Here is a 20,055-nt window from a genome sequence, read left to right on the forward strand (position 1 = left end):
GTTCGATGGTTTAAAGTGCCGGGGAAAATGCTTTCTTTCAGCACAATTTGTATCACCAGCTATGTATTGCAGATGTTTGCGTAAGTTAACATTAGGACAGGCAAGCTTCATAAATTTTTAATGCAACTTTTGAATAAACGGTAGAAATAATAAATGACTGAGGCTGATCATCTTTGTGGAAGTATAATGCAGTATAGCATGGAGGACTTCAAGCTGAATCTCATCTTTGGACCTTGGCTCTCCCATACGTCTAGACTTAAAGTACTGTTAGCACTTACTCTAGAAAGGAGAGATGAGACATTTTCTGCAGAGTGCTTTCATTAATCGCTTCAGGAAAAACAAAGTGTCTCAAAATGGAAGGAAAACTTAGCCTGCTTTGCGTGGTAGAGGGGTGGGAGAGGGAGAGAAGTAAGCTCAGTAGATGGGGGAATTAAAAATTAACCTGGCTCCCCGTTCTATTTTAGTGGCATGTGTTATAAAATATTCACAAGCATATGCTGCCAGGCTGTTACCAGTATTGCACTTTCACCCTTTTTGCAAGTGGAAGCTGGGGTTTGACCATATATTCACTGCATAACTTGCTAATGTACCATGTGAACCAGTTTGATTTCATATCATAACCCACTGAAATATTGTCATCACTGACCCCTAAGAGCCAGATTTGCCAGGGAAGAAAGACCACTCTGCAGTCTATCCGGCAGCGCAAGCAAACACGTATTTCTTGGGAATGATTGTCAATTGTCTCCAGTTAAAGGGGGGGGAAAAAAAAAGCTACAGTGTTAGATAATACAGTAATAATTTCTACAAGCCAGTTGTCTCTTTGGTGGCAATAATTTGCTTTCTAGATATATGCAGAAAGAATGAATGGATAAATGTCTGGCCAGTGGATCGGAAATTGCTTCAAGAAATTTATTTAAAAATAGTAATCCTAATAATTGCAAATATCAAAATGGAATTTCAGAAATGTTAACCGAATTCAGGAATTTTAGAGTAGAGATTCCTTCAGCAGTTCAATCTAGTATGCTCCTAGGGGTAAGGCTTTGGGGCTCTTTTTGTTGCATATTTGCAATGGAAAACATTTTTCTGGCAGAAATTAAGTTTTGCTATTATTGATGACCTGGAGTTGCAAGAAATGTGAATTTAAAGGTGATCTGCCAGATATAAAGAAAAACAATTATGGTTAGGGACAGAGCAGTATCATCTAAAAGCAGAAAATTGTCTGAAGGGTTTTCAGCAAGTAGGCTATAAATCCATTTGGCGAAGAAGAAGGTAAATAAAAGATCAGGTGTCTTTGCATGGGTTGTTTTGCAACTGAGTAATGCCCTGACATAAGAGACGGCTACTAATTTCTTCCTGAAAGATTTTTTGATACTTTAAAAAGTATTGAATGATTTCAGATTTGTGGAAAAACATAAGTAAAAAGTCCTGCTTGTTGGTATGAAAACTGAGTTTAAGAAAGGGAGGATAACAACTGAAATTGAAAGCACGATGGTTCCCTTAAGACATTTAAAGATATTTGGGTAGTCTAAATAGTCATGAAAATATCTTGACTGAGTTGTAATTAATTTCTAATAACTGTGTGTGTATCTCAAATTTGCTAAAAAATAATGTAGTTCTTAAAGCTGTAATAAGCTGAGATTAATATTTTTTTTTCCTCTGAAGGTACTAGTACGAAGAAGCAGTAGTACAGCTGAATTAGATTTGAAAGCAGACTTGCAGCAATCACATGGAAATTATAGAGAGAGAGAAAAAAGTGAGTTCCAAGAAATACAGTATTTTTCTTAAGTGTAGCAATTGAAATCAGTGTCTTAATTTTGTCTTGTTACAGATATATTAGATGCTTTGCTAATGTAGTCTTTAAAAACAGGGTTTGTGATCTTTATTAATCCCCTTCTTGCTTTAGCTGAAAGCGTTAGCAGCGACACATCCATTGGCTATAATAATGAAGTAGAGATCGCGCTTATCCCCTGGCAAGCTTCTGAAGAAGACCACGAAGTTAATGCATCAGCAGATGTTTGTGTGGATCCTGATGCACCTCGCTGGCTTCAGCTTAGTCCTTCAGATACTGCAAATTTAACAGGTACTGCAGTCCAGAAAATGTATTTACTATTTTAGATTTTTATCTCAAAGGAGTCTATATGGTTCAGTTTGCTTGTAAAAAGTATGTTTCGTATGGCATATATCACCAAGTTTTGTTCATAATGTTCATTCAAAAATGAGATTTGAATGCCCAGAGTTTAAGGAATTTGGATAATCAGATCGAATTGTGCCAATGAATTGTGATCCAGAAAATGATCATGCAGTTGAAAATAATTGGGTTCATAATGTTCATTCAAAAATGAGATTTGAATGCCCAGAGTTTAAGGAATTTGGATAATCAGATCGAATTGTGCCAATGAATTGTGATCCAGAAAATGATCACGCAGTTGAAAATAATTGGGTTGCTTACTGTGTCAAATTACTACTAGTTAACTGAGATGTGATAGCTGATCACTTGTGCTCTCTTAGCCTGCCCCAGTGTTCAAGTAAAATAAATTAATTTAATTTATATTTTAAGTTAATAGGTTTTATTTCATAGCAGAATGGTCTAAAGAAATTCATTACTATATGCTTTGACTGATAGGAAATAACGGGTTAATTCACAATAACTTCTCTCACCTTAATCCTGTTACCCTCCTTATTTATACTTCAAAGTACACAGTGCCCATCCTCCAGTAGGATGTGATAAGTGGCATTCTCAGAAGAGTTAACTTGGAAGTAAAAGTCCTTTACCTTTTCGTTTTATTTATAGCGTCTTTAACATATACAACACTCATGATTATTTATTGAAATATTTTGATTCTTTGCAATTTGTAAAGGTACCTTCCCATCTAATAATGTGAGTCAGACACGTTAGTTCAATAACTTAATGCCGTAACATGTGAAACTATCTTATAGGCTGTTTTTGCTAACAGATATATAGTTTCAAGGATATTTTTTCATATTCACTTTTTCTTTGAATATCTCTAATATATGAACCAGCACACCTAGTTCAACAGTTGAGACTGCCATTGTACAAAAGGTAGAATGTAATACAGTACATGGTAAGGATTATTACGTATGATAAATTCATTGCTTTCTTTATGTCTATGATACAAGACATTGCTCCTTTGTGTGTACAAAGAGAATGAATGATATAAAAGAACCTGAAAGGTAATGTTAGGCTAAAATGAAAAATGGGGTAACAAATGTGTAATTGCCCAACAGAGCCAGTGTGCTCTTACTGCATTTCTGGTTCTCACCCAAGTCGCAAAACTTTGTTTTGCTGTAGAAACCTCTATGGTGTAAGGCAAAAAAATACTGACCCACCACCATTGAACAACATAGATGCAATTTCCCTAACGATAGATCTGTTGATGATCAATCTAACGTGCTTAATAAATAACATCTGTTTTAACATTTTGGGAATTCATAATGCTACAACAAGCAAAACAAAAAAGCAAAAAGCAAAAAAAAATCCCAAAAGCTTTTTTAAAAATAAATTCAAGCAAACATGAAAACATCTAAAATGGCTTTTATTTTGCTAACCTTCTTTGGGTTCTGGGAGGACACAAGTTATTTCCTACCTTCCACAAGTGTGGAGGTTTTCTGCAACTTTCCTTGAAACGTTGCCTGCTGAGCACCGTAGGGTGCCACACTGGACCATAAGTCTGATGCCGCCTGCAGACAGGCTGCTGCGCAGCTTTCCCTGGTCTGATAGAAGATAGTGTAACGGCTCTCGTCATTAAAATTTGCACTTCAATGTGGAATTTTTCTTTTACTGTTTAAGCATATTAATTCCATTATCCTGACAGTCCTCACAAAACCCTGCTTTCCTTCTCAGATTGCATACTGCTTCTGTATAAAATGATAACGCCTGAGCATATTGTTCATTACTAGTAGTGCATACTTTTTACTTCCTTTGTTCAGTTCCATTTCCAGGTCATCTTATACTGTGTGATCTTAAAAAAGAAAGGACTCTGGGCAATAGAAGTATTACCTGTAAAAGCCAGTTATTGATAGAATAAATCTCTGGGAGTACATGAATGTTCCGTTTAACTGCATTTGCCTCCCTGCTAAAAAAAAACAACCCTTGAGTGGGGGCAGTCTGTCTGATATAAAACTGATCTATAGCTGTGTCATCTCTGTGTGGAAGCCCTTTAGCCTTACATTTTGTGCCATTTTTTTCTTTGAATCATGTACTAGCTTGAGCAATGAAAAAGAGAGAGATGATTTGGTGGGAAAGAATACTTTCGAGATGGAAGACGGTTAGAAGGAGTAATGTTCTCATTTTATTGACCAAATTTATGCTGTACACTGCATTTCTAATTCATGGAAAAGCTTAACTTTTTTAAATTTACAGACAGTAGCGAATTCCTTGCTGATGACTGCAGTATAATTGCTGGTGGAAGCCTTATCGGTTGGCATCCTGATTCTGCTGCTGTCTTGTGGAGGAGGATCTTGGGAATTCTTGGAGATGTAAACAATATACAGTCACCTAAAATCCATGCAAAAGTTTTTGGATATCTTTACGAGTTGTGGTATAAACTTGCAAAGGTATGGTGTGTGATGCTTACATCTAATAATAATGATTTTTCTTTTGTTGTAAAAATTATTATTAAATTTGATTTAGTATTAGCATCTGGAACATAAGCATGAGATTTGGAGGATTCTGTCATAAAGAAAGATAATCTTGTTTGATTTCTAGTAGATATCCCCAATAGAGAATGTTCCTGTTCAGTGACAAGAGAATTTAGATTAGTTAATTTAAATGGGGTGAGGAAACAGTAGCAAAGAAAATAGAAGGATAGAATAGAATACTGCAAACATTGGTATTCGGAGTAAAAGCCCATGGTATGACCTAAAGTGGTAATATTTTCTTAGGCTGTGGGGAAGCACTATAGAACAAGCTTTCCTGGTAGTTTTGGCTTAAGTAGGAACTCTGTATAGCGCAAGGTGTAGTGCATTTAAAGTAAATAAAATAAAATGAAAAAGTGATAATATGAAATAAAGAGCATTGATAAAGTAAGCTATCGGTTTTATTAACTTTCTTCTTTTAAAAACATTAGATACGGGACAACCTTGCTATAAGTGTGGACAATCAGTCTACTCCCTCTCCTCCTGTCTTAATTCCTCCTCTCAGAATATTTGCATCATGGTTGTTCAAGGTAAGTTATTTCTAAAATTTTCACACATTGGTATTTTCTTCTATGTCAGTACTGAATTTGTGTATGTTTAGTTGCATTATTTTTAATTTTTACAATCACCGCTGGCTAAAATGATGAGTACTAAAATGATACCTTCCAAAGGCTTTTTGGACTCAAATCTATTTTAATAAATATACGGAACAGATTTCCTTTATGGAAAATCTGCTGAAGAGACAGTTTTGCATTAGCTGGCTACTAGAAAAAAAAGTAGTAATACAAGGTTTTTGCTCTTTTCAGGCAACCACCCTGCCAAATGAATATAAGGAAGGCAAACTTCAGGCATACAGGCTGATCTGCGCTATGATGACTAGGCGTCAAGATGTTCTGCCAAATTCTGATTTCCTGGTTCATTTTTATTTCGTGATGCACCTTGGCTTAACAAGTGAAGACCAGGTACAAGCTTTACTTGACAAAAAAAATTGATTTATTACTGTGCGCTGATGGAAATGTCTGTATTTGCATACTTGAAGATCTGAAGCAGAAAGGAAGCAATGCTTTGCAACACTTGTTGCATGAAATTATCCTGTGTAGCCTAGTCTGTACCTCTCTTCAGATTACGCAGTCCTAACTTTCTCATTGCTCTCCCAGTTATAAGTTTTTATTTGTTACTTATTGTCACAACTGCATCACAGATGCTTGTTGATGTATCTTTCTCGGTTTCCTGACACTTCTGAGGAATAATCTGTGATGAGTTTCTGTCCATCTGCATTGCACAGTTAGTGGGTCAAGCTGGTCACATTAAAAATGTTCAAACACTCAGCTGATATTAAGTCTTGAGCTACGCTGTGTGTTTGACCAGTATGTTTAAATTTTGGTTCTGCCAAAGCAGGAGCCTCGTGTGTCTAACGGCCCTGCCACGTTCCTGTACGAACTGTGATGCTGTGAAGTCCGTGCTTCCAGAGCAGCTGCTGGAGTTGGTCTGTTGTTCACGTTATTTATGACTTCAGGGAGATAGCGGTTACTCTCAGCTCATGTTACAGATGTTTTTACCTTCTGTCACGAGGTAAAATGCTAGACACGATCTTGGGCAAAGGAGGGGCTGTGAAGAGCTTTATGTTAATTTATAAGCAGTGTCTGCTCTCAGCACCCCCTTTTGAATGCCCTGTGCCATTGCTTGCAAGAACATCCTCAAAAATTACAATTGATGTTTCCTGTCCCGACTTTTCGCCTTCAAGATTAGTCCTTCAGAGGATGTTTAAAACTGTCATACCAGCTCTTTTAAACTGGTGCAAAGGGGACAGAAGGTTATCTTACCACTGTAACCAAGAGGTGAAGCCAAAACATTCTGTTTCTGTGGATAAATGTTGTTTCTAGGTCCCTGTGTCCTGGGTTGGCCTAATTAATAAAGTATTCAGTGGGAGATGAGGAAAGGACTTAATCAGTTGAGATGTAAGATGATTATTGGGCCACAGAAACAGCTAAATACTCATAAAACTCTAAGAAATACTCTTTAGACAAAATAGGGAATATATAAAAACTTTTCCATGTTTTTATAGCTGTAAAAGTGAGTTTTCTTCCTTAAAAGAAATAGTCTAATGAAAGCAATGGCTGGAGCTGTGCTGCGGGTGCCAGCAGAGGGCACACAGACCCCTTCATAAATCCTGTAGTGGTCACTTCTGCCTCTTCTGAGAGTTATTTCTGGTGCCTTTAGTAAGCCAGCAGGAAGAGTCTTGCACAGGTTTGGTTATTTCTGAGATGAAAGAGAGAAATAATGAATTGTTACCAAACTCTTGCCCTCTGCATCTCAGTTCCCCTTCTGAAAAGTTAGAGCATTTGCAAAATCTTCCTTTTAAATAGATAATGGGGGAAAAAAAGAATAGAAAGGAAAGGGTTTTCTTCTGGAAAAACCTAAGAGTCCTGGCTGCTGCTGAAACTTAGAAAAAAACATAAGCACCTGCCATTTATAAAGCACAAACGGGGAAAAATGAAAGTGTAGTGGGAACTCCCCTCTTTGCCACTCTCAGTATGTTAGCTGAGAGTAATGAAGAGCCTGTTAGTCTTTCATTTCACTAATGCCATTCAGATTTTCAGACAGTTTCAGATGTAGTAACGTCATTCCCCTACGAAAAAAAAGACTGTGATAACACCCACTATGATCAGAACCCCTGAATTTTAAAAAACACACAGCATTAAAGCCTCTCACATAAAACACACAACTCAAGAAACTTTAAAGCCTGATGTAGACCAGATTTAAAAAAAAAAAATCACTTTTATATTTGAAAAAACAAACACCCTTAAATCGATATAGCAGCCACTGCCAACACAGGGCCATAGGGATGGAAAATGTCAGTAATTTTAAGACTTAAGTTGTTTTCAGCTACACATTTCCATGAAATGGCCAGATTTTCAGAGGTGTTCAGCTGTCGGCAGTTCCTTTTTTCTAAGCTAAAGGGTGCTCTATTTTTTGAAATCTGACTGCTTCCTGGAGAACCAATTCCTACATAGAAACCGGGAGATTTTTAAAACTTGGGGTTGGTTGTTGTTGAACTCTTTCTCACCCTGTTGATTGCATTTTGGTGTTTAATAACAGTTCCACAGATTTTAAGCCTCTTGCTTTGTTGCACACGGGATTTCAGTCCTTGTGCAGAGTTACAATCCAGAAGTTAAAGATGATGAAGAAGTAAAGACTGCCTAGTGAAGGCAGACCCCACATTGCACATCGTTCCAGGGCTTCCCAGATATTTTGCATGCTGATGCTGCTCTTTTGTTCTTCCTTGCCTCGGTCGGTTTTGCTTTTTTTGCCTCTTGGTGGCACACTTGACCACAAATTTTCTCTTGTGTTGCTGCCCTTCCAGCTTTGCTTTCCTTAGCTATGAAACTGGTTGAGGTCTTAATTCATGGTGCTTTGGAGCTTGGATTCTCATGCAACGTGTTGATGTGAAGCATGATCCTTATACCTATTTCTGTATTGCCAGTACGATTAGCATCAAGGTGCTTAATGGGTGTTGAGATCAGTCAGACAATTTGCACGCTGAGGGCAACTACAAATGCATTGTATGAGGCAGAAGTACCTCCTCTGAGACGTGCAAACAGTAGCAAAGCGTAAAGTGTGCGTTGCAAAGCACTTTGCTGTCACAGGGTCTCACAGCTTCCTGTAAGAAACAGGATGACGTACAATTAACGCGACACAGTACCAGTACCAATTTTGTGATTTTTGTACTTCTCAGTGATTTTTGGTATATGCTGTTACCTGATAAACTACTTATAAAAGAGGGTGCGATATCGTGGGGCACAAGGATCACTGGAACATGGGTCCTAGTTCTTCATAACACTGCAGAATCCCCCCCTGCCAAAGGGTGGCTTCTAGGATTCAAGTGATTGCATTCCAAAATAAACTTTGGTGCAGATTTTTTTAGCACAGATTGTTTTTATTTGCTAAGCACAAGCACAAATTTCTCACTCTTAAGGAACATTAACAGGAGAAAGGAGAGGGGGTGTTTTTCATGGGGGAATTTTCCTTCAGTATGTATGACTAGTGCAACTTTAAAATTTATGGGGGAAAGCAACAGAAAGGTAGACCAATTCCAGGAAATTACATTGACTACTTTAGAAGAGCTTTTTAAGTGGCTATGTAATTTTAAAAAATTACAGTCAGAAACCTCTTTGACCTGAACGTGATTATCAATATTTTAGTTAGCATCAGAAATGTTTCTTTTTGAAATATATTTCTCTTTCCACTCCTCCCTTAAGGATATGGGTATAGAAAATTTCTGCTGTATTGTGTAGATTTTGGTGTTGATAGAAAAACAAAGTAATACAATTTTGAATATGGTTAGAAATTAATACAATATTACTCGCGGCAAGTGCAACCTAACTTTGCAGACATGTCTCATGGGCAATATAAAAGAGCAATGTAGGGTTATATTTTATAGAAAGCTCCCATGGCATTCTGAGTTCCAAGATGTAGCAATTAGCTTAGCAGATGAGAAAGGAGATAGTGAGGTAATGAGCTGCATCTAATTTGTCCATGTGGAAGTGTCTAACAACAAACATCTCTGAAGAAGTGAACAATTCTCTGCAACAATTGCATCACCTTTTCAGGTAGGAGAAGTCATTGCATAAACGGCAGTGCGGAGTACGTCGCAGTCTGGCGTTGTAATTACTTCCAGCTTGCGAAGGGGCTGAGGTCAGGGGGCAAGTGAGCGTCTGCAGGATGATGATTCTCCTCCTGTACCGCTCAAGTCAGTGGGCATTTTTCTGATGCTGTAGTGAGCCCAGATTTTTTCCTACGTTTTTTTATGAATTAAGTTCACTGAGGCTCACCACCTCCCCTCCCTGACCTCCGGTGCAAAGGAAAGTGAATTCGGACGTTCACTACCACGCCATGGGTTAGTGAAGGTAGTTCACTTACGGTTGCTCCAATTCCTCATCTAGATTATGGAAAATTATGAAATGTTGTTGGGGTATGATTTTTAGGAGATGCCACGGGATAGCCCGTTGCGGTTTGGGTAGGTGTAGCTGCCTTATGCTGCTAGGTGAGACTGATTAGTTAAAAAACCCCCATTCCAGTGACTGCAACTCTACATGTCTTTTGATTTGGACAACAAATGTAGCTTTTTAAATTAAACCAAAGTCTAATACTGCAATGCACAAATTTTACAAATTCCCAAACTGGGAAAAGAAATTTATTTTATTATCGCTACTGGTCGCTTACTGTAGCGGTAGTTTTTGCTTCATGAACTTGAAAAGGTACATAAGCGTCTCCTTGCTTCATAGCTTCCTTGTTTTTGCTGAAGAACAAAAGTACCAAAACATGATTCCAAAATACTACTAACACTATTCAGCCCCCTTCTCAGAAAAGCAATTATTGAGATAATTCTGATTCCTCAGTTCTGGTACTTTTGGTACTTAAATAATCCTTCTAGATTACTGGTGGTTTTCTCCTAAAACTTCTGTGGATTTTTGTGACACTGTCTTATTTCTGTCTAAATTTGCACTCTTAGTTTGAGGAAAAAAAATGCAGTGCAAGTTAGGTGCTTACCTTGTAGTTATGCTGTAAAAGAAGAGGCAGGTTTTCAATATTTTTCAAGTTTCAAACTGCCAGCTGTGTAGTGTCATTTTTCTTAGAAAGTCTCACCCTACTACTAGGGCTTTAGCGTCAGTTAACGTGCTTGGTGTAACCTATTGACAACATGTGCCACCGAGGTTTTGCCCAGTAGTCAGAGGTTATCTGAAAAGTGAGCTAACAGGTTAGTTATATTGCTGACTTTTGAAGTGAGTTTTAACAACTAAGTTTAATAAATGTACAATTATACTGGCTTGCCGGAGTATCTTTGGAATAGAGTGCTTATATATTTAAGAAGATACTAAGGAACATAATGAAAAGTATAGATTTCAGAAATTCTCTGTGGAAAGGACAACTAATAGACAAGGAAAGAGACTGTGCTAATGCCTTTTTTTGGTTTAGTGACGTTAAGGCAGAACAAACTTTAAGTATGGAAGGAAACAAAAAAGCCCAAATCCAAATGAGTTGACAGATGTCCCTGGTGATTAAATTTCAGCACATGCAGACTGGACTGCCTGCAGAACGCAGCCCAGCTGTAGACAGAGAAGTTAACAGCTATGTTTTTAGCTCGATTCCTTTTGGTAGTAAAAGGATGACTTAGACGAAATACTCTTATCAATAAAGATGGTGATATACTAATGTACGTTATGCTTGTCTGTAAGCCTCTTAATTTGTTTAAAATATACTGTTGCTAATTATGGAAAGGAAACTACACCAGTTATGTAATAAGCTTGTGTAGAAACACTGACTATAGCTCTTTACATGAGAGATAGCTAATTTATAATATGAAGCATTTTTTAGTAGAGTTGCTACCGGAGAAGCCATATTAATTACCTATTTGTATTAACATTGATCTGAAGTTTTTAAAAAAAAAAAAAAGTACTTGTGAGCTTTTGTATCTTTCTGTTAAGTCCTTATTCAACAGTGAGGAGCGGTGTACAACTTCTAGACTGCTCAGCCATTAGTGCTGTTCACCAGGACGTGTATTAGCCGGGCAGAGCATTGTCTTCTAAAGGTACAATAAAAGAGCAGCTTTGCTTTTGTACGCTGTGGAATAAGTACTTCTTGCCCAGATTTCTGCCTGATAATATTGCACATGAGGACCCTTAGTTGTACAGTATTTCAGAAACCATAATGCATTTTAGATTCCTTTCCAGACTGCCATTTAAAAGAAAATAATCATAATATAGTCTATTAAGGCTTAAATTCCCATATTTTAGTTTCTTGTGACTTTCTTCCAATGGCTACTATGATTTTCTCCCTCTTAATCTCCCCCATATTTCACTTTCTGTAGAAAATTTGTCTGTGTGCCCCCATTATGTGCTTTACGAGTGCTTTGAAAAAGTGTTAACAGCCTGCACGTTTCCAGTAGAGACAAAAATACAAATGCCAAGGTCTCACAGGAAATCCTGCATACCTCTCTGCTCGCTCATAGTAGGATAAATTGGAAGTGCTGGAGAAAAATTGCTGCTAGGATTGACTGGAAGAAAGGGAGAACCAGGTAATGCCAATTGTAGGAGCTGTGCATTCTGGAACAATTTGGTAGTTTTGTTCTTTTTTTTTTTTTTGTAACACTTTTGCTGTTTCTAAATTGCTTCCATCCCACTCAAATTTCTGTTTTGTAGTCGGTGTTCTGTCTGCCTCTTCTGTATTCCCAGCAGTATCTTGCTGGAGTGCCCGCTGCTTGTAAGCTCCTTTGTGAGGATTTTCTGAACTCTGTCCAGAATTGAAATAGAGTTTTTGAAGTAAAGGCGACATCTCTTCCTTCCATTTTGCTCACACCTTTTCTTCCACCTCTCCAGTCATCGTTGTAGCTTTGGGAAGTCCTGAAGTAAGTTTCTTTGTTAACATGCCCCTGCAATGCAATGCTGTTTTGTCATCCATCATCTTAAGCTCTTTACTTGACTTCCCCCTTTCCCTCTGCTTATTTCAACCAGGCTGCGTCTTCAGGATCCATCCTTTTCGCTCTGTGTGCAGTTGTGTTTCTCTGCTTCAGACATGTTTTACTTCAGCTTCTTGCTTAGCTGTTATCTTTATCTTTTAAGCAAGGTTACATGATAAATTCTGAGTGTATTTTAAGCAAATCAAGCTTTAATGTATTTGCCGTTTTTTGGGATGTTCTAATAAAAATGTGCAAAACAATCCCTTCTCTGCATGTGTTCCTCCATTTTGAAAACTGATACAGCACACAGGTGAAAGTGAAAAGTGTTAAGAGTGCTGCTAATTGCCACCTAAGGTGGAGGACCTGCCTTCCTGCTGTGCACCGCAGGGATCTCCTTTGCCTGTCCTCTCAGAGGTGCGCTCACGTTCCCTTCCCTAAAACCACCTTCCCTCTAAGCCGTTAACCTCGTGCTCTACAGGGTGCTTCAGCACTGCCACCTTGGTTTCTTACAATCGGAGACTTCGAAGCGGTTCTGCCGCAGGCGTTTGGGAGAAATCGGAATGGCGACACAAAGTCGTCTCAACATTTCAAGCAGTGCCATGGACTAGTAGCTGTGTTCTTGGTACCTGCAGCAAGTGGGTGTTCAGGTATTTCCCTCTCAGTGTGCATGAACTTAAAATATTTCTTCCAATTTGAAATGTATCCTTAATCCCAATGTCTCCTAGGTTGTGAAAATATCAAACATACCCTGAAAGGAGAGAAACTTTAAAAATTCTGTTCACTTCATATGTTTGTCTGATCTCTGTTAATAGGGCACCTGAGCACCTGTCTGTCAACACAAGGGCTTTGGGGTGGGGTTTTCTGTTATTAATATGACTTTAAAAGAGAGAGCTTTCTCCTGTAGTCTAGAGGGGAAGGAGCAATTACCAGCAGGTGACTTACACAGTAATTGGTCGTCTTCAGCACTTGTGAATAACCTTATCCATGTTTTACAAATGCAGCGTTATTCTGGTTTTTAGTATCTCTCCCTATTGCATTCTGGTCACAAGATACTTTAGCAAATATAACTTTTTTGGAGGTTAGATTTAAATGACAGATTGAAATGGATTTTTTTTGACAAGCTAATCCTCTGCTTTCTGAGGGTGTCAAAATACTTCATAAATTTTTATTGGAACTTAATTTTTGACAAGTTAACTCTTACCTAAAATGTAATGATAGCTAGGAAAACTTGGAATAAGTAAATGGAAGTGTTTGTTCCTTTAAAATGAAAAAGGAAAATGAAGAATATACCCCTTAAGTCTTGTGTAAATTAATAATCTTTCCTGTGCTGTAAATTTCAGCCCCTAATGAGGTGTCTCAGTGAAGAACAGAGTGAACTTTAAGTGAAAAATCCATGTTGTTCCTGTTGAGGGACAATTGGCAATGTGATGAAGGCAGATGGCAGGCTATTTGGTTACACCTGTAATCTGCAAAAGCTTGAAAAAAATTAGGTGAAGAATATTTTTGTAATTGACCTTTCAGTGAACTTGCATAAATTTTTTTCACTTACTCAGTGGATGTTTATGACCTTATTATTTGGATTACTAGATTAACCTATACTGAAATATTATGCCATTTATAGGGTTAATGCATTTGAGAAGGACATGCATGTGATTGCCCCCTTCTCTCCCCTCCTCCCCATTTTTACACTATAGAGCATCATTTTGAATTGAAATAGTCCATAATGGTCCTTTTTTTCACTTTTCTTTAACAACATGAACACTAAATTATAGCTGTGCAATTATGTAAACAACGGAAATGCTTCCAGAATGAATACTTCCTTTTAAATTTTCATTTTGTGTAATTGCTGAAAGGTTTGGAGCTATAATAAACCAAAATTATTTTACACATTTATCGTTCTAAAGGTCAATTATGAAAGAAGTAAAGAAACAACACTGTACAGAATGAGTAAACCAATTTCTATTGCCATCACCATATGTTTTTCTTATTGCTTGTGTTTTTCCAGTTACTGTGTACATAGCATTCAATTAAAGTGATTCATTTACTAGGCTGTAAGCTGCTGAACGGAGTTTACATTTATAGAACAGCGCTTTGAAGGGAAGGAAACAACTTGCCTCTGTTTGAATTACCTGATTTTTGCAATATCACTGATAGGACATATGTTCTCACTTGGTTGCTTTCTCATAAGCCTGAATCTTCTGATAAGCTCGCAATGCTACTGAATTAGTGTGTGAAATCATGCTTTTATTGCTAGCTGGGTTGTTCATGAAAGTGTGCTAATTGGGAAATGGGAGAAAAACTGTCAAATTTTACCTGTAAGTGCCTTCTTGGGGTGTGGTTTCTTTCCTGTCCGTTCTGTTTGGAGTAAGTTCAAGTAGAACAACAATATTACAGTCAGGACATATTCTGCTTCATATTAATTTAAATGAAGTCACTCAAAATATCACAAATTTATACTGAAATGCCTGAGATGAAAAATGGCAGTGGAAACTAATGGAAAGCTGGGCTGAACAGGTTTTTGTCTGGGCTCTTATGCACTTGTACATTGTTAACTTCTAACAGTTATGCGTGTGTGGTATCACCGCAGCATATGATCTGCGCTGTGAATTCATCACTTTGAAGCTACGTAACAAAGAAGAGAAATTGAGGATTGTGTCATTAGCTTTTCAAAATACATTTTTCAAAGGTTTCTTACTATGAAAATTATTTTCTTTTTTAGTAGTAGTACATCTCATAAGCAGCAAGTAGATCCATGCAACCACATTCTTACAGCTTTTTGTAATGTGTGTGTTGTCACAGCATTTCTTAAAGTTGTATTAGTTACGCTGTGCTGTAAACTCGCAGGTATTAGTGTATGAAAGTAACGTTTTTTTGCAATTTCTATTTTATCCTCATTTTCTAAGTGTTCTTGCAATGACCGTGGTTAAGAGTCGATGAAGCTGGCTGATCGTTACAGTGGTATTTAACAGATGGGATTGATGGAGCGAGGACAGGAGTTAACGCAGTTGTTTGTAGCAGGTCTTTGTACTTCCTATGTTCTGTTACCTTTCAGGCCAGGTTAGCATGGGCTCTTTTATTGTGGCATATGTCAACAGAAGTGTACTCCCATCTGCTGCTCTATAGTTTGATGCCCAATTATTCAGAGACCAAACACATCACAGTACCTGGCTCCATTTGTAATTACAGGTGTGTTGTGTTGTGAGGAGCCTGGTGCATTAATCAGACCCTTAATTATAAAAAGGTGGGTCTTTTGTTCTGCTCGGAGTGTGAGTTTACCACCCACTTTATGAGCTGCTGCATCCATCTGCTCTCTCTTTTTGAATGTTTGCATTGACTGATATTGACTTTAAAATGTATCAAAGGAAGTGATTAAAACTAGTTTAAACATTAACTCGAGTGGCATTTTAGCTTATTCAGGAAAGTGAAAGCATTATCTGCTACTATGTTAAAAACTAATATTATTGATTTAAAATATATAACACAGTTATTTCATAGGATGTTACTGCTGTGAATACTTAGCAGAACACTAAATAGGTTCTGTCCAGGTGTTTAGCAGTGCTTTGAGAAAATACTAGTGTATTTAAAGCATATCTTCATATAGAGAAAAATAAGTTTGACTTTTTTAGTTTCTGATTTAGAAATTGAGCATAGGAAACATTCTGGGACTGAATTTAAGTTCAAGCCTCGTTTAACACATCATAAAGCCAGTAAAGGTGGACAATGAAAATGGTTTGCCTTTGCAACTTTTCTTTGAAATTTTATTGAGATGAAAAATAATTTTCTACTCAATACAGAAATAGCTTTATCTAATTCTTCAGCAAATACAATGTTGCAGGTAAGGATTATACAGATTTCGTGCCTAATTTTAAACCTGCTGAAACCCTGTAGGAAGGAAATCTTAACTCAAATACAGGAACTTTGCTCTGATTTGGAGAGACTGTGAAGAATTGAAACGTGGAATCATTAAAGTTGAAACCCTTATCTCGAATGTGTCCTGGGTCACAGGGTAATGATGAGAGCAAAGCTGTGGTTGGTGGTGTATTCTTACACATACAGTGCTACTCTTAAAAACAAAAAACCCCTCTGTTCTTTCAAAAGTTCAGCAAAACTCTTTTTTCCCCAAGGCTTATCTATATTTACTATCTTAATTATTTAGAAGAAGAGTAACTTAGAATAATCTAGTTAGCATAGATTTATCTGTGTTACCGTGCTGTGTATGATCATTCCTTGCATTTGACATCTCTCTATTTCTCAACTAGTCCAGAATAGCTAAAAAATCCCGAATGTGCTGTAGCAGCCTAACAGTAGTAAGCCACCTGCTGCCAGTTACTGCCTTGAGCTCCTTCAGGGCAAAGGCAGCAGGCATTTGTGCTTCATTTCATGTTTTTATGGCTACAGAATTTTAAGTAATGTGATTTTAGGAAATATCTCATTTGAAGTGGTGTAATGCTTCATCTTAAATTGATTAACGGTTTGAATGTTTTGAATCCAAAGTCTTATTTAACAGGAGAATAGTTCTCTTATGCTTAGACATGAAGAGACATGGGTGTTTGGGTTTTTTTAGCAGGAATTTAAGAGTACAAATATTAGCAAAATACAAAATGCACTTTTCCTACTAAATGCGTCTGCAGTGGAAAGTAGTGGTTGTTAACGTGACGATCGGTTATACACAGAGCTGTGTGGCTCTGTGAATTATCACCCTGATTAGTGTGGAACTGGTGAATTGCAAAGTTAAATCTTCTCAAACTCTCCCTTTTGGTTTTGGGCTTTTTTTTTTTTCCGCTTATTTCTTCTCAAACAGGTAACTTCTCTTTCAGGATATCTTAAATACTGTCATAAAGCACTGCCCGCCTTGGTTTTTCTTCCTGGGCTTACCGGGCTTTACGATGCTGATAGGAGACTTCATTACCGCGGCGGCCAGGGTTCTGAGCACAGACATGCTGGAGGTGAGTATGGCAATGCCCAGTGCCCCTGTCCCCCGAGAGCGTGCGCTTGCTAACGAGGTTCGGATGTCTCCACTCTAACAGGTGTTGACTCATTAGTGCAATGCGAAACGGGGCTCTTGGGGCAGATACCATGGCAGCTGATGTGTGAAATTGTGGGATAAGGTGACATACTAGTATTGCAAAGGTGTTTCATCAAAAGGCCAAAGTGTGAGAAATCATATCCTCACTAATATTGCAGCACGCCTGTGTGCTAAAAGCAGGACTTGGATTTCAGAATCTCATTAGCTTTCTTCAGTGGGCAAATATTGAAAATATGGAACTCTTTGGGTAACATAGAATTTCTTACTAAATGTCAACAGTAAAAGAAATGTGACTTTAAACGACTAAATTAGTGAAGGATAAGTAAAATAGCAAATCAATGATGGGATGCCAGAATAAGGGTAAAGGTCTGGCAATCCTGGGAAAAAAAGGAAAGCTTTCTTGTACCTGAAACCCCAGTTCAGGGGTTTCTGTCCGTTTTGGCCAAGTGCTTTTACCTCTGCTCTTGACATTGTGTGGCTGAGCGGGTGGCCCTGCACAGGGACATGGCCCTCTCCTATTTCAGCAGGACTGAAATGATGAGCCTAGCTGCGCTTTTTTCATTGTCCCTCAAAGAGTTTACAGCCATTAATTTTCTGACATCTCGTTAAAAAAAACTGATCAGCCTGATCATTGATCCAAAGCTTAAAGGACTAATAAGAAATGAAAACTCAACTTTCCATGGAAGGAAAAAAAAACCAAACCACAACATCACCTTCCATTTCTCCTACAACCATAAAACTTAGCGTGCTTTGTATTTTCAACATTATGCAAGATTATATAGGAGTAGTTAATGCATTTCTAGCTCATGCCATGTTGCTTTTGATGGTTTTATTGAAGTAGGAATCTCTCTATGCATTTTTATCATGTATACAGTCAGTTTGAGTGCATTGTGCTCTCCTTTGTGTCACACGATCGGGTAATAGTAGTGCTGGATTAGTGCTTAAAACTCTCTCTCAGCTTTTCTTCAGGTTGTTCTGTATTTTTTATTGACACTGAATCGCTAATAGTTGGATTGTGTAATGACAGAGGAGGTATTAAAAATGTAGAACACGCTTAGGAGCGGGGCCAGGTGTTTGCTGGAGGAGAAGCTCAGCCTCAGAAAAAGAGCAGAGCAATACAGCAGCAAAAAGCATAGGCAAATAAGTGTCTTTAAGTCGCTGCTTTAATGCTGCTTTTGCTGTAGCTGTAAAGGAAAAGCTACCGGGACATGTTCCTCAGCACACTTTCAGTGTTGCATTGTGAATACAGCACATCTGGTATTTATGGTGATAGACACTGGCCTCATAACTTAACGCCATTTTCATAATTTAGGAAGAAAATGGTTTTGTTTACTTTTCCTTCGTTAGGCTCCCCGTCCAGAAGCTCACACCATCCTTGGTTCTCTTGTTTGCTTTCCAAATATCTACCAAGAAATTCCCCTCTTGCGGCCCATTTCCGAAGCCGGTGATATCATCGCAGGAACAGCAGATGTGAAGGTAGAATCACATTTTATTAGTAAATCCTTACGTAACCTAACATATTTTTACTATATAGTCACTTCATTTTTACCATGCACTCTTTGTTTAAAAAATAAACCCCTCCTTCTCCTCCAAACCCCACAACTGCACACATTATATGTACTTATTTGATAAGCATTGCCTTGCTTAACATGCACCATAAAATTAACAAAGCTTAGATACTGCAAATTACATTTTATTTTCAAGGAGAGTGAACTGGCTATGATCAAATGCGATGTTTTCCAGCCAGATGCCTGTCAGGTCTATTCATTAAATGATGTTGGCGGTATTATTTAAAGTGTCCGTTCATTATATCTGTGTATATTAGCTTGTCCTGTAAGACATGTGGAGTGTGCATAAGGGGAGATATTTTTTGCCTTATTGGTATTATAGTAAAATGTTAAGAAAGTTCCGCTATTAGACAGAACCATCAACTTAGGTGATGGTTTTTCCCTGAGAATTAATTTCAGTGGGACACCCCGAGATGTGAATTGTTTTGCTGGATGGAAAGGTTTGTAATCTAATGACCTTCACAGCAATACTCTTGGTAGGGAAAAATCAGACACGCCATCCCATAAAGACCCAACAAAGGTGACCTGGAGCATCACTTGTAGGTGAAACCTGTCCAAATGGTTGTCCTCGCACAAGCCTCCGTTGCTTTTCGATAAACTTGAGGCACCAGCTGATCCGTTGCACAAAGTTGGGTAAAGCTGGGGAGGAATCTCCGAATTCCTCATGCGGCCTGAGAAGGTAGAACTGGAGAGAATGCAAAACCCTTAGCACGCTTGGCTCCTGTTCTTGCTTTCTTCATCAGGCCTCGGAGAGTCATTGGAGGTGTGTTAAAACAGTCTCGATTTTAAAAGTGTCTTTTCTGTACTAAAAAATACACTAACTTTTTCAAAACATGGCTTGCTTAGAACTTAAACACTATCATTTGTATTATCAAGTGATCACCACTCATCATTAGTAAATACCCATGAACTCTGAAAACGAATTGATTTCCATCTTGCTGCCTGTACGTGATTTTAAGTCCATTAGATTTATCCACAAGGGCCTGTATATTTAAGTTGTAATCAGTGTTTCTCCCTTGACAAAATAAAATTGGCATGTAGTAAAAATGCTTTAAGAATAGACTGAGAATGAAAGTTATTTGACCTGTAACTATGTCAAAATTAAACAACTTTAAATAAAGTGGGTGTATGAAAAAGATGCTTATTCTAATTTATTTTATTATTTTAGTGCTACCTCATAAATATTTTATTGAAGAATGCTACAGAGGAGCCAAGTGAAGCTGCAAGGTAAAATATTGAGTAAAAGAAAAAATGGGAAAGTCTTTCTCGCTACTGATTTTTTGGTGCTTGTACAGCTGAGTTGTTACTACTGCCTTGTGATTTGATCCTGTTTGGATGAGTTATTCACT

The 20,055-nt window shown here is 37.8% G+C and overlaps 1 protein-coding gene across 9 annotated transcripts in view; it reads left to right on the forward strand.

Annotated features, from left to right (window-relative positions):
* Positions 1-20,055, forward strand: part of RALGAPA2 (Ral GTPase activating protein catalytic subunit alpha 2) — a 135,695-nt gene that overhangs the window by 43,772 nt on the left and 71,868 nt on the right. For all 9 annotated transcript variants that reach the window (XR_012673287.1, XR_012673288.1, XM_075147889.1 and 6 more), the window contains 8 exons: positions 1,663-1,753; positions 1,904-2,080; positions 4,382-4,575; positions 5,088-5,186; positions 5,463-5,618; positions 16,930-17,058; positions 18,486-18,614; positions 19,875-19,933. Coding sequence is in view for 7 of the 9 variants with exons in the window: in XM_075147889.1 (XP_075003990.1) it covers positions 1,663-1,753; positions 1,904-2,080; positions 4,382-4,575; positions 5,088-5,186; positions 5,463-5,618; positions 16,930-17,058; positions 18,486-18,614; positions 19,875-19,933 (1,034 nt within the window). In the remaining 2 variants the exon portion in view is untranslated. The remainder of the gene's footprint in view (positions 1-1,662; positions 1,754-1,903; positions 2,081-4,381; positions 4,576-5,087; positions 5,187-5,462; positions 5,619-16,929; positions 17,059-18,485; positions 18,615-19,874; positions 19,934-20,055) is intronic.

Source organism: Calonectris borealis, chromosome 3 (assembly GCF_964195595.1).
Source record: "Calonectris borealis chromosome 3, bCalBor7.hap1.2, whole genome shotgun sequence".
NCBI classification, from domain to species: domain Eukaryota; kingdom Metazoa; phylum Chordata; class Aves; order Procellariiformes; family Procellariidae; genus Calonectris; species Calonectris borealis.